At 48.4% G+C, this 12,828-nt stretch overlaps 1 protein-coding gene across 1 annotated transcript in view; it reads left to right on the forward strand.

Annotated features, from left to right (window-relative positions):
- Positions 1-12,828, forward strand: part of LOC119375055 (protein Skeletor, isoforms B/C-like) — a 44,581-nt gene that overhangs the window by 4,474 nt on the left and 27,279 nt on the right. The window contains exons 3-6 of the mRNA XM_049411136.1: positions 1,110-1,182; positions 2,807-2,915; positions 8,235-8,397; positions 11,545-11,617. Of these exons, the coding sequence (XP_049267093.1) occupies positions 1,110-1,182; positions 2,807-2,915; positions 8,235-8,397; positions 11,545-11,617 (418 nt within the window). The remainder of the gene's footprint in view (positions 1-1,109; positions 1,183-2,806; positions 2,916-8,234; positions 8,398-11,544; positions 11,618-12,828) is intronic.

Here is a 12,828-nt window from a genome sequence, read left to right on the forward strand (position 1 = left end):
ACTCCGCTGATTCTTGACGGATTCGAGAAATTTTTGCGGCAATCGATTCGGGAGGCAGTAAACTCCGATACTGAGGTCATTACATCATTACTTGGAAAAGTGGCTCATGACCCCTTTAAGCGAGTATAGCCCCTGCAGGCGCAAATTATGATGCACTCGCTGCAAATGTGTCAAATTCGCCTAGCATAGTTCCAAGGCACTCAGTATTACATTCCGAGAAAGAAAATGAAGGAATGTGATGTTTTTTCTGAATTTCAGTAACAAACCTTAATTAGCTTGTGATTAAATATTTATTGTACTTCAGTTAGTAACGTTCCATTTATACATAATAAGAATGAAATCGTAGGCTCAAACCGTGTGCGCAAATAATCTTTGCTTGCATTCATTTCAAGAAAAGAAAAATAATACTTTTGACGTTGGTCCTGGAACGCGGCACGTCGAACGACCCGTCGAACATCATAGTGCCTTCATAAAGTGATTGGTTACAGTCATACACAGCACACTGTGGTTAAGTCAAGACATCCTGACTGTGCAGAATGTTCAAATCATCCAATGAGCAATGTACCTTGCTCTCTTTTGGCCAGAAGTCGACACAACTAGCATAAACAAGTTGCGTACACAAACGTACGTAGCCATCGCTGCTGAAGGGGATAGACAACTGCCCGACATGCTTACTGAATATTCAGACAAGGCTTAAACATTATTAGTGCACCGCTGAGTATAAATGAATGAATGAATGAATGAATGAATGAATAAAACAAGCTTTAATTTCTATCGGTTAGCACACATCCTCACCCGTGACTTCTTAGTTGATTGAACCTTGTACATACTTTTGTGATCGTCGACCTGCACACACTCCAAACGTGGTAACCGATAAACGTGATTTTGTGCACCTCTATAGTAAGGGTTACATTAGATTAGAGTGCATGCATTCTAAACTTGGTTACCCTTACTATCGGTGTACAAAATCACATTTATCGATTACCACGTTTGGAGTGCATGACCCAACGATGAACTGCAACAAGAGCACCGAGACGGTCGATCACGTTACGAGGGGACCTCCCGATTTTACCGATTACCAGCGTTTAACTAGCTTCTACATGTTTCAGGAGCCCGCTTCATCATCGGCAGAGGAAACTCACCCGACGGGAACGGCATCGTCGTGAAAGATGACGCTGGCAGGTAAACACCTGGTGTTCTATACTTAGTGTGACGTTCTCACGCTTTCCACCTTCCAATGCTGCTTTTTGACATACTAATGATGTACTGGAAATGTTTAAGCACTGAATTAATTCATGTTTAAACTGGATATGGCGCGCACACAGACACGGACACTAGAAAGAAAAACGTGAACAATAGAGGCGCCTGTTCACGTTTTTCCACACCTGGCGACAAATTTCTGTGGCAGCACAGCCAAAGCTACGGCGGAGATTCTGCACGTGTCACTACGCCAAATAGTCCGTTTGCAGGCGATTGTTTACGGGTTCAGGAAAATGTGAAATCGACACCAGAGAGCCCGAAAGCTAGAAAGAGCCAAAAACGAAAATCCTTCGCGGGATAAACTTTCTCACTTACAAGGCAGAGTGTCCCGAGCATAATGCCTGTTTCGTTTATTTTTGTTTTCTTTTATGCTACGTAGTCTACAAAAGTTTGCGTTCACGGACTACATGCAGCAGCGTAGTAAAAAAAGTGTGTGCTTCGGCTCTGTAGCCTTGGCTGTGTTGCCACAGAAAGTTGTCGCCTGGTATAGTGTACATGTTTGTGTGCGCGCCTTATCCAGTTTAAACATGAATCAATACCAATGAGCCCAATTTGCCGTGCTACTGCATAAATTACTGGGGCTTTTCTCTGCCAAAGTAACGATGCGATTGAGTACACGCATTATGTTTATATATTCGGACACGTATTATGTTTATATAAACGATGTATGATTTGCATGTACAGATTAATTGACGCATGGCCCTGCCGTTGTTTATAAAGTGAATTCCAAAATTTGGCTGCACAGCAGTGGTATTAAAAACTATGGCTATGAAACTGGTAAATTATTTTGAAGGTAGACGCAGTTCCATTACAGCTCAAAATTAGTTTCAAATTGTGTTATATATATATATATATATATATATATATATATATATATATATATATATATATGCCACACAAAGAATAATTCAGAAAACTTTCCGACGCGCGGAATCGAACGGGCGACCTCTGGCTTCGCAACGCGCGGCGTTAGACGGTTAGGCCAAGAACAGTGCCGTCTGCTAGCCTATTAACGGCAAGCTATTTATATACACCATTTACTTTAGCATGCTTCCTGCGCGCGTGGCGCGCTTTAAAGATCGTCGCCCCGCTCCTGCGAACGCCGTTGCTTTTCGCCTTACAGGGCGTAGTCGCCTTCGTGCTCTTGTCTCGAGGAAAGAAGGGGCGGCCGGTGGGGTGGAACGGGGGGTACGAAGGTCACTTCGCTCGCTGCAGCGGCCGCGTCTACGAAAGGAGCGCGCTGTTCAAACAGAAATAAGTAACAACTGTGACAATTAGTTCGCGCTCGTCCTGTGTGTACCTGTTCGTTCGTTTCGTGCGTCCTGCTTTATGGTTGAGCAGTTCGCTTCAAGTGTCAAGCTGTGACGCATTAGTTCGCGCTCGTCCTGTGTGCGTTCTTTTCGTGCGTCCTTTGGGCTCGAGCGACGCGCTGGCAATTTCGAGCTGCTTTCCGTTCTTCGCGTTACATTCCAATTTATTGCTATCGTATTCATTGGTTCGCCGTTGCGGCGAAACTGACTTTTTTTTTTCTGTTTCTTTTACTTAGCTTCGAGGCACTCAAGGCGTACCGTAACCAGACGCTGGTGCTCAAGCTGACGGCTGGTAACAAGATAACCGACTTCAACTGGTTCAGCGTGTACGACAGAAAAGCAAAGGTAACGCATGCGACACTTGCAGCAGAGTCGCGAATGAATTGAAATTTGCAAAAGAGCGAGCGCCCCCTAGCGTACGTACTTTGCAACATTGGTAAGTTGACTTTGCCGCGAGAATAGTTTTCCGCACGAAATTTCTCGTCCATAGACTACTACTTTCGCTCTAACCGCGTCCGCCCCCTCCACATTTCAGCGAACGTGCGTGAGCACCGCAAAGGCTTTTCAAAGCCAGCGCGTCAGAACTTATTGCATTAAAAGGGGCCATGAAACGGTCACCCAAAAATTTGCGGATTTCAGCGAAAAATTGAAGTACAGGGTCTATTTTGCGTATACGTATATGAAAATTACACCATCTCCCGCTAAAGGGGACCATGAGGCGATGCGAAGCCGGAGCACTTGCACGATCTTGTTCCGTTGGCGTTCGTTGGGCATGCTACCGACCTCGCGTCGTGGAACGCGAAGAGGGACGCTACGCGCGTCGTATCTTCCATCTAGCCTGGCCGTTAATTCTCACAGGGCGAGCGGGGAACGCGGTCGACAGGCGGGCGAGAGGGGGGCAGCGTGGGAGCGGAGAGAGAAGCGGAGGGGACGCGCATGCGCTCGAGCTCATCGCGGCGTTGCGCAGGAGAGAATTTCGGCATGTCTAGCCCGCGTTTCAGAGGAAGAGTGGAAAGGGGGAGGGGAGAGGGAAAGCCGAGAGGGAAAGTGGAGAGGGGAGGGGAGTGGAGGTGTGTGGAGAGGGTATGCGCATGCGCAGTAAGGGTGGTCACGCCGCACACCACCACCACCGGATTGAGCTCCGCCTTAAGATACTTCGCATCTAAAAAATGAACCGCAGAGGAACGTTTCAGTGCAAAATAGCCCTAGAAGTCGCCGGCTATAAATGCCGCCCACCGCCGGCGGCCGCCGTTTTGCGATAGCGTCTGTGAGGTCATGTGCTTCATGGAGCAGAGCCGTCGTCTTCTACCAACGTTTCAGCCGCTGTAAGTCGTTCAATTTCAGTACCAAGCCGAACAAAGGTGCAACGGCTCGATTGCACGCGCAGTTGACCACGGAACAAAATCTTTCGACGGAATGCGGACGCCCGCACAGGAAGCAGCTTGTTACGTCACGGCTCGAGAGGGTGCCAGTGTTGCCCGACTATCACGCCGCTCACGTGATTATAAAAATGTTCAATTTTGTAGCGTTAAGGCTGTTTCACATGCCGCGATTGCAGCGAAGAAAATCGCTCGGTTCGTTCTATTCGCTCTGTTCGCAACCGCCGCTAATGGCGGTTTCGTTTCACATGGACCGCGAATGGTCTGCGATTTTTGCTCTGCGACTGGCGCGGCGCGCAAAGTTGCTTGCTGCCGTTGTTCGTGGCAGACACGGCATAATTTTCGAATGTAATGTAACAATCTGTGTGTTATGATATTCTTAAATTTTCATCACCGGTAGCGAAGAGAACGCCTGTCTTGTCATTTAAAAACACTTTACAATCTAAATTCACTTGAAAATACGCAACAACGGCCATAACCAAAACAAACTCGTTGGCGCAATTTCGACGGCTCCGCCGGGTCGGCACAATTTCGACGGGTCTCGACTGGAAAATCGCTCCGCCGCTGCGAACAGAGCGAAAAATTTCCAACATGTTGGTCGCTCGCCGCTGACCGCTGCGGCGAGAGCGATCGGCCTTTTTTTTCGCTGCGAGCGAATTCGCAGCCTGAAAATCGCTCTGTTTTGTGTCATGTGAAACGGCCTTTAGCTACACTTGCCTAGCCGGAGCCGATTTCGCGTGGAGGGTCATGAGCCGTGCTGCGCATGCGCGAGGATCTGTGATGTCACACAGCTGGGTCACCGGAGCTGGCATCTCACGCGCTCTCTGACACCGCCGCGCTGACTCCTTACACCGCTGACTCCTGACTCTCTGACACCGCGCGCTGACTCCGCCACCGCCGCGCGGGGCTCGCCGCTGCTGGTCTGCGCCGCATTCGAGAGGAGTGACGTCGTAGCCATATATAGACACAGTGGCGCCGGCGCGTGCGCAGCTATTCGCCTTCGCTGTGCAGTCGCCGTCTGACACTGCGCTGGGGCCGCTTGATAGCGCCTCTGACTGGCGTTTGCAGGTGGGTAACGCCATGGAGAAGGAGAGCGCAAATGCTGCTCGACGGCGCAGTAGAGCCGAGAAGCTTATCTCATCGCATCCCGAAGTAGTTGCCTGGTAATTAGCGGTTCAGCGTACGAAGAATGAACAGAAGACTAATAATCCTAGACAATCTGGAAAGCTAAGAATAATCAGCTGAACCTTTGCTAATGCTACGTATATCCTGGCATAGCCGAGCTAAGCCACTGCAAATTTTTGATTAAGTGCTCGACCAAATGCGCTAAAATTTCGCCAGCTTGTTTGTAAACGCACAAGGATTAATCCACATTACCATCGGAAATTCGGTGTCATGACCCGTTTAATGTCACGCCTCATTCTAAGCTCCGTAGTGTGCAGAGAGAAAGGGAGAAGCGAAACAAAGGAAAGGCAGTGGAGTGTTGAATGTAAAATATATAGCTTGTTAAGCTATAGACCAGAACACAGCGAATTCCATGCGCATCGCCATATTTGCATCGCGCGTCGCGCCATCTATCGCACACGCGACGAAACAACATGCGCGGGCTGCCACGCCAGCATACGCTACACAGAGCAAACGTGAAACTCCCGAAACTCAGCCCGTCGGAGAGCGTGTTTCGCGTCTTTTCTAGCCTGGACATTTTCGCTGATTTTATTGGAACATCAAGAACATCTTGCTCATGCAAGTCCACAATGTATACAGTACGTGCTGAGTCGGCTGCGGAAGCAACCTCGTCAGATACGTACGCTGTTACATTTGTAAAAAAAAAAAAAAAAAACGTTCTCGCAGTAGTACACGTGAATCGTAATTGCAGTGCAGCTCGCGAAAGAGTGAAACGATATTTTGTTGCCCCATAGGACAAGTTGTGCACAAAGGTTTGTGAAAGCTCATCATTTCAGCACGCATCGCGTAATAGAGTACGCTTTACGGGTAGCTTCGCGGAACGTAATTTTTGTTTCACGAGCGCTCTTACAATAATGCGTCTTGCTCACAAAAGCGTGCTATCAGAGAGTATAACTTGCAGTATCGTTCACGATCCCTTTTGGAAGCTACCTGCGCGATTTTATTCTTCTAACGATGGTGCTTTACAAGCGAAACTGCGCTACTCTTAGTTAAGCCGGTTAGCTACGCCTGCGACGTAAAGGACACTGGCGCGAGTACTGTTTACTTACGTGCCAATATATGTATTATGTGCAGCTGGGTGCCTCATGTCCAAATAAATTTGGCGATCAAACACTGACATGAAAACACGAAATTCTGGCCAGCTGTTGAGGAGCACCGTGCCTTTATTACCTTTTGAAGACGAAATCTCGAAGGCGTGGATGCCACCAAAAGCACTAAAGCTTAATATTAATACGTTGAAAGTGGCAAAGCATGCTGATTGCTTGTGCTTGAAAGCACTACCTTGCACTAGGTTTTCGTCACGGGAAACGCTCAAAGGTATGAAGTGCACCCCCACACAGAGCTATAGCGCCTGCCTTCAACCCAGCTGCGTGTCACGCAAATTACATTCGCAAAATGAAATAGGTGGGCATCACACTGCAGAATACACGCAGTTAGTGTACTTACTCGCGCATTTTCACTCGGCTCCTAGATTTTCTGCTTGAATCACTGCTATCCACTCGCGGCGAAGCTGAAAACAACGCACCGGCACTATTTCCGTGGCGCGTCGTAATCGTCGCAGACAACGCTAATATCCTCTTGTTGCGCTGCTTGTTTTGACATCCAAAGACAACGCAGTAGTGCCCAGACGAGCTCTTATACGCTGAAGCGGCGTGAACGGGTACTTTTTCGCACTTTAAAGACTCAGAACTGCAGCTTGCCCTGTTTACTTGGTGCAGCCCGCGCGCGCCTTGGCTGCCCGCTTAGCCCGGCGTCTGGGTGCGAGAGTATCCGCTCGGCTCGCCAGCAGCCTAGTTGCGAGACAGGCGTGCTCTGGTGTATAGTCTGTGGTCGAGGCTGTGCGTTTGCAAAACATAATTTGCAAAGTGTCAATTATCTGCAAAACGGCAGTGTAAACGCTCACAGCTAAAGAATACAAACTGTTGGAGGAGCAGGAATTGAGATGCTGTCACGTAACTACCGCGGTAAGCTTTGTTTGCGTGACGCACTTCAAGCATAATTCAGAAACATGCTCGGAAGGTTCAGGGTTAAAGTCCGCGTATAGTTAGAAGTAGAGTGTTCGATTACATGCGTGCTCAGAAAGCCCAGCGGTCAAGTGCCGAGGCATTTGGTAAATCGCGGATTCGAGTCATCATTCGCTTTATACCGTGATGTTTCTTAAGTATTTTCTGCGGAGATCTCCGTGTATTCTCATGGAATTTTACAATTATGTTTTTATTTCATTTTTTAAGGACCACTCCAATGTGACCAATTATCCAAATTTGCAACGTTTTAGCTTTACAGTGTCACAAACTCTTGACTTAATTATCATAATCATATACTGCTATATGTTCTCCCATGTGGTCTAGTCCGCATGGGAAATCTTTGTATTTTTTCGTGTTTACTTTTTATGAAGCACCCTACAAAGTCGCCAGTTATCCACATTTGTCATATTCTAACGTTGCAATGCCATTATATCGAATTCTTCTCCAACCACAAGGCAGTATACGTACGGACACGATTTTCCCGCAGATACTTTCCAAAGAATTTGCATTGAAAAAACGTTTTTGTTTTCAGTTCTTTTTTAAGGGCCCCTAAACCATCCAGAGGTCGAAATTTAGTTAAGGTGTTGCAGTTGTGCACGAGTCTACAACGAACATGTGGCCGCGAGAGTTTTTCGAAGTGGTGCCCTAACAGCGGAGCAACACGAGTTTGATGATCGAAATGCGGCCCTCGCTCGTTTCGCTCTTTCCTTCGCTACGCTCCGTTCGTTGGCTCGTCTTTCCTCCTGGCTGAGGTTCCTCCTCGCCGTGCGAGGAGAATAAGCATGGGAACGCGCGTATCTGCAAACAGAAAAATGGGTTCTTTGTGCTGCTGACATGATCAGGTTCTCCCGGTGACGTCACGACCAACGATGGGTATACAGAAAGGCCCGGAGAGGAGCATCACGGTATTCTTTTTTTAAACATTGTGACGTGCCCGCGGCGCGTAGCACTGCCGCGTCTGGCACTGTCGATCGTGACGTCACGCTGAACTCGATGCGTGCGTTTACTTGAAATGGTAAAAGAATATCGTGGGTGGTTTAGGGGTCCTTTAAGTATCCTTTGCATCTCTAACGCAGAGGAGCTTTGCTCACGTTGAAATTCCGGCCAACCTACATCTGCCGAGGGCGAGGACGGTGGCAACGCACATGATTGGCGACCACGCCAACGCGACCGCCATCGTCATCGAGGACAAGAACACGTTGCTGCTGAAGAACTTCTACTTCGACGGCTCGGTACCAGGTACGGCGGCTTCATAGCCGTGGATCAGGAAATCGCATTGCTGCCACCACCTCGCGTAACTTTGAAACAGTTTCATGTTTATGGGTACAGCGCGAGAAACGACGAAGACGGAATAGAGCAGAAGGGACACGGACGAGCGCTGACTCGCAACTGAAAAGATTTATTTGAAAAACACATGAACGTAAAAACAAAAGAAAAAAACGTATCAAAATTGCGTAGAAGTGTTAAAAACTAATGGAAAAAGTAACATAGCGCATCACCTAAAGGCACCATGCTGAAATGATAGGGGAACTCCGTGTCCGTAAGAGACAGCGATGCCTCACGCATGTGTCACCCATCTTATTAACGTGGAATGCCTCTATCACTTCTCTAGTTGTCTGGGAACCAGGCCCGTAGCCAGAATTTTTTTTCGGGGTGGTGGGGCACTTGCTGATAACGTTTACTTTTTGAGAAAAACACCTATTTTTAATTTGGTTTGGTAAAAACGCCTACTTCACCAAAATTTCGGGGAGGGGGTAGGCCCCCCCCCCCCTGGCTACGGGCCTGCTGGGAACTATGTTTTAACAATATATCTGCAGCGGCAAAAACAGATGAGCAGCCCCACGTGTTGCAATGCGATGCCAGATGCGAAGCGTTACGATTCCTCAGTGAATTTTTGTGCTCTCTTAAGCGCATATTAATGCATCGGCCGATGCAGAGATATTGTTAAAACATAGTTCCCAGACAACTAAAGATGTGATAGAGACATTCCACATTAACCGAATGGGTGACGCATGCGTGAGGCATCGTTGTCTCTTACGGGCAAGGAGTTCGCCTATCTTCTCAGTACGTGTGCTGTTAGGTGATACACTACGTTGCTTTTTCCATTCGTTTTTAACACTTCTACGCAACGTTGATACATTTTTTTTTGCTTTTACGTTCACATGTGTTCTTCAAACAAGTCTTTTCAGTTTCGAGTCAGCGCTCGTCCGTGTCCCTTCTGTGCTATTCCGTCTTCGTCGTTCCTCGCGCTGTACCCAAACATGCTACCGTACCAACCCGCCCAACTTTCAATACTGTCGAAGCAGTTTACCTATCACGTTCATTGTGAACCTCTCTGGGTATTACTGACAGTGGCCGCCAGGGGCGTAGCCAAAGGTGGGAGGGGAGATAGGTTCCACCACACTTTACAGGTATGTGCGCTCTCACTTGTGCGTGTATATATACACATGCAAAATTGAAAAAAAAAAATATCGGCAGATACCACGACTTCTGGGAATCGGTTTCATGCGAAGCAGTCTGCAAGCAATTGTATATGCTGCATTTTTTTCTTTCAGCCAAGCGTTACGATGTACATCGATGTGTATTTGTAAGTGTAGTAGTAGCGTGCACATCGTGGGCTTACCAGGAACGTCGACTAGACTGGCGTTTAAAGGGTAGTTTATAGTGTGGTGTAATGTCAGCACTCACGTTAGAGCACATACGTCAGTATTATCGAAACGAAGTGCACTTTACGGTGCGATGATGGACATATCAGTCAAGCGTTGCTCCGGGGTCGAGAAACGATTGACTATAGCTTCCAACTTCATTAGCTTCATCCAAACCTTCATCTAACCTGGCTACGCCAATGGTGGTCGCCGCTGGGTGCTGGCATAGAAACGAATGGGTCCCTCTTAAAGAAGTCGGTTTCGCCGCAAGGGCGAATCAACGAACGCGATAGCAACAAATTGTAATGTTATACGAAGTAAGGCCGGCAGCTAACTCCTGTAGCATCCGAGTTGACGTAAGACACGTAACTCAACAAAACGCTGGCGTAAGGCGACTCGCCCACTGCAGCGAGCGAAGCGACCTTCGTTCTGTCCATCGCTTCAACGCAAGCACAGCTGAACACACACAGCGCGTACAAAAGGTGTGAGGCGTGTGCTGATCCCTGTCAATACAGTGCGCGCGCGAGCGCTCAAAGTACGCAGTATCCGCCGGAACCACGCAGCCCCCGCCTCGGGGACACCCAGTGGGCCTTCCGGGAAACGAAAAACGACCGGCGCGTTTCCTCTCTGCTTGAGCTGCCGATCGTCGGCTGCACTCGCACGCTTTCACTCGCACATAGAACTACGACGCGCGGGGCGATGTTATCGCAACCTGGACTTTTTACGGAGCCTCACGGCGACGTCGACGGCGACGGCAAATGCACTGGAGTGTCCATATATTTGTTATCGCAATAACAATTGCAGCAGATTCGACGCGTTAATGCGCACCTAAATTCTGTCATGCCACTTCACACTTGAAACACACCACAGCGCTTGTGTTGTTACCTATCTTCGTCCCGTCCGTTTGCGTGCTGTTTTTTTCCCGTAATGCCACTCCAGACGGCCAACTGGCTTACTGGTGTGCATTTGCCGTATTACGTTCACTCGCGGGTTCTACTTCCGGTTTATGATCACATCCGGTATGTGTGTCGTCTCCGGTTTTCACTTCTGGTCCGTGCTTAATTCCCGGCATACACTTCTTTACGCTTCACTATCGGTGAATGCCTGGGGCTATGGAAGGGGAAAATGGTCAACATCGTGGACATCGCACAAATGTTCCAGAATGTGACTGGTGCCCTGGAATATTACGACCGAAAAAAAAAACGACGTCACGTCAACAGGAGGCTGTCTTCGTGACAACGAGCATGTCAGTGCCGTATAGGATTTCATATGACAGTACGGTAGGAAAAGAAATCACGTTAACAGGAGGCGCTGTCTTCGTGGGAACGAAAGTAATGGCATAACCATGGTATTTCGGCAAGTGTGCCGCACCTGTATGGTGCCTAGACCATAGCACCAGCATAGATGAAGGGGAAGGAGATAGGCGGGAGCGTGACGTGACAATATTTAAGCCTAGTCATAAAATATTTAAGGGAGAAATAGGCTCTGGTCACGTGATAGCAAGCGCCACTATTTGTCGGTAGCTTTTCTTGCTTCTGTGACGGGCTCCATACGGGGGCCTAATGCTATCCAGGAGTCGCCGTGCACTGGTCGGGAGGGACGGCGTCAGAGGACGTCGGCTTGACGAGCCTAGCGGAACCACGTGACGCTCCCACCTAGTTTTCCTTACTTCCTCCATGCGTTCGAATGTGGCTTAGAATATCCTTTAACATTCATCTTTTCTTTTTGTCGCTGCATGCAGGCACGCACTTCCTAGTTGGAAAGGGTAACGAGCCAGGACTCTCGAAAGGGATAATCCTGCATGAAAAAGGAAGGTGAGTTTTAGAGGCTGCAGATTGAGTGTAGATACTATAGACTTACGTGGTAGCGTGAACCGAAGCAGGCAATATCAGAGCTCTCAACCTCTGTATACAATACTGAAGGCTGCACTTACTATAGCGGTGTAGTTGCCCCAAGCTTGTTTCGCAGACATGTCGGTGTCGGCGATGTTGGTTGTGAGCGAAAATTGTTGTCCGGGAGCGAAAAATCAGAATTTAAGGGAAGATTCTGAACAAGCTATGTACCCAAACGAGGAATTTTATTTCTTAATCTAGTGTTTACGCGCCAAGTATGTATAGTCGGCGTCATAAGCTTAGACTGTATTCGATCGAACTGCGCAGTATACGTATTGTTATAACTGAGCGCGTTTTTAGAGCAGGCCGCAAATTTTAATTTAGGCTGCGCCTGCCGAAGCAGCGGTAACATTCGGCTTTTTTTTCTCGTGTCTCGTGGTCGCTAAACTTTTGGCGCTAAAATTACCAATCGGTCTAACTGAACACGCTAGCTGTTAAAGGGGTCACGAACCATCCCTCAGGCTTTGTGAAGGAACACGTCCCGCGGAAAGCAGACACTCCTATGAACAGCTCAGCCAAATATTGCGGTGGCACACGGCAAGGAGAGTTCAGAAGCGGAGAGCGAAGTTGCTACATTATCAGACGGCCTCTTTTCATACAGATGCCTGTGGTCACTCCCCTCAAAGCTGCCGGCGCATGCTGTTTGACTTAAAACAACAGATAACATGCTATTGGCTAATAGCCGGCATAAATCAAGAGCGTCGTTTAGATCAGATGCGCTTCTTGCCACGGGGTGCCACCACGTGCCGGTGCCGCGCCCCATAGTCTGCTAACATTACACAGTAGCCACACTCGCGCGCATGGGAATCGCAACGGGAAAGAGCGATCGCGTTTCATCACGCGCGCTCAAGGTCATGGTGCCACTGACGTAACTTCTTTCCTCTGTACCATCCATCCCTGTGTAGATTCCAGCGCGCTCGTCGGGATTAAAGCCCCTAGATTTGTTTTTGAGAAATCTAGGGACCTTAGTCGGGAAGAGAGCAAGCGCTTAAAGCGTGCTACAAATCCCTGTAACGCCGCTCGTTCTTGACGGATTCGATAAATGTTTACGGCAATCGATTCGCGGGGCAATAAACTCCGATACTGAGGTCGTTCGATGATCACGTGGGAAAAGTGATTCAGGACCCCGTTTA

This window comes from Rhipicephalus sanguineus, chromosome 11 (assembly GCF_013339695.2).
Source record: "Rhipicephalus sanguineus isolate Rsan-2018 chromosome 11, BIME_Rsan_1.4, whole genome shotgun sequence".
NCBI classification, from domain to species: domain Eukaryota; kingdom Metazoa; phylum Arthropoda; class Arachnida; order Ixodida; family Ixodidae; genus Rhipicephalus; species Rhipicephalus sanguineus.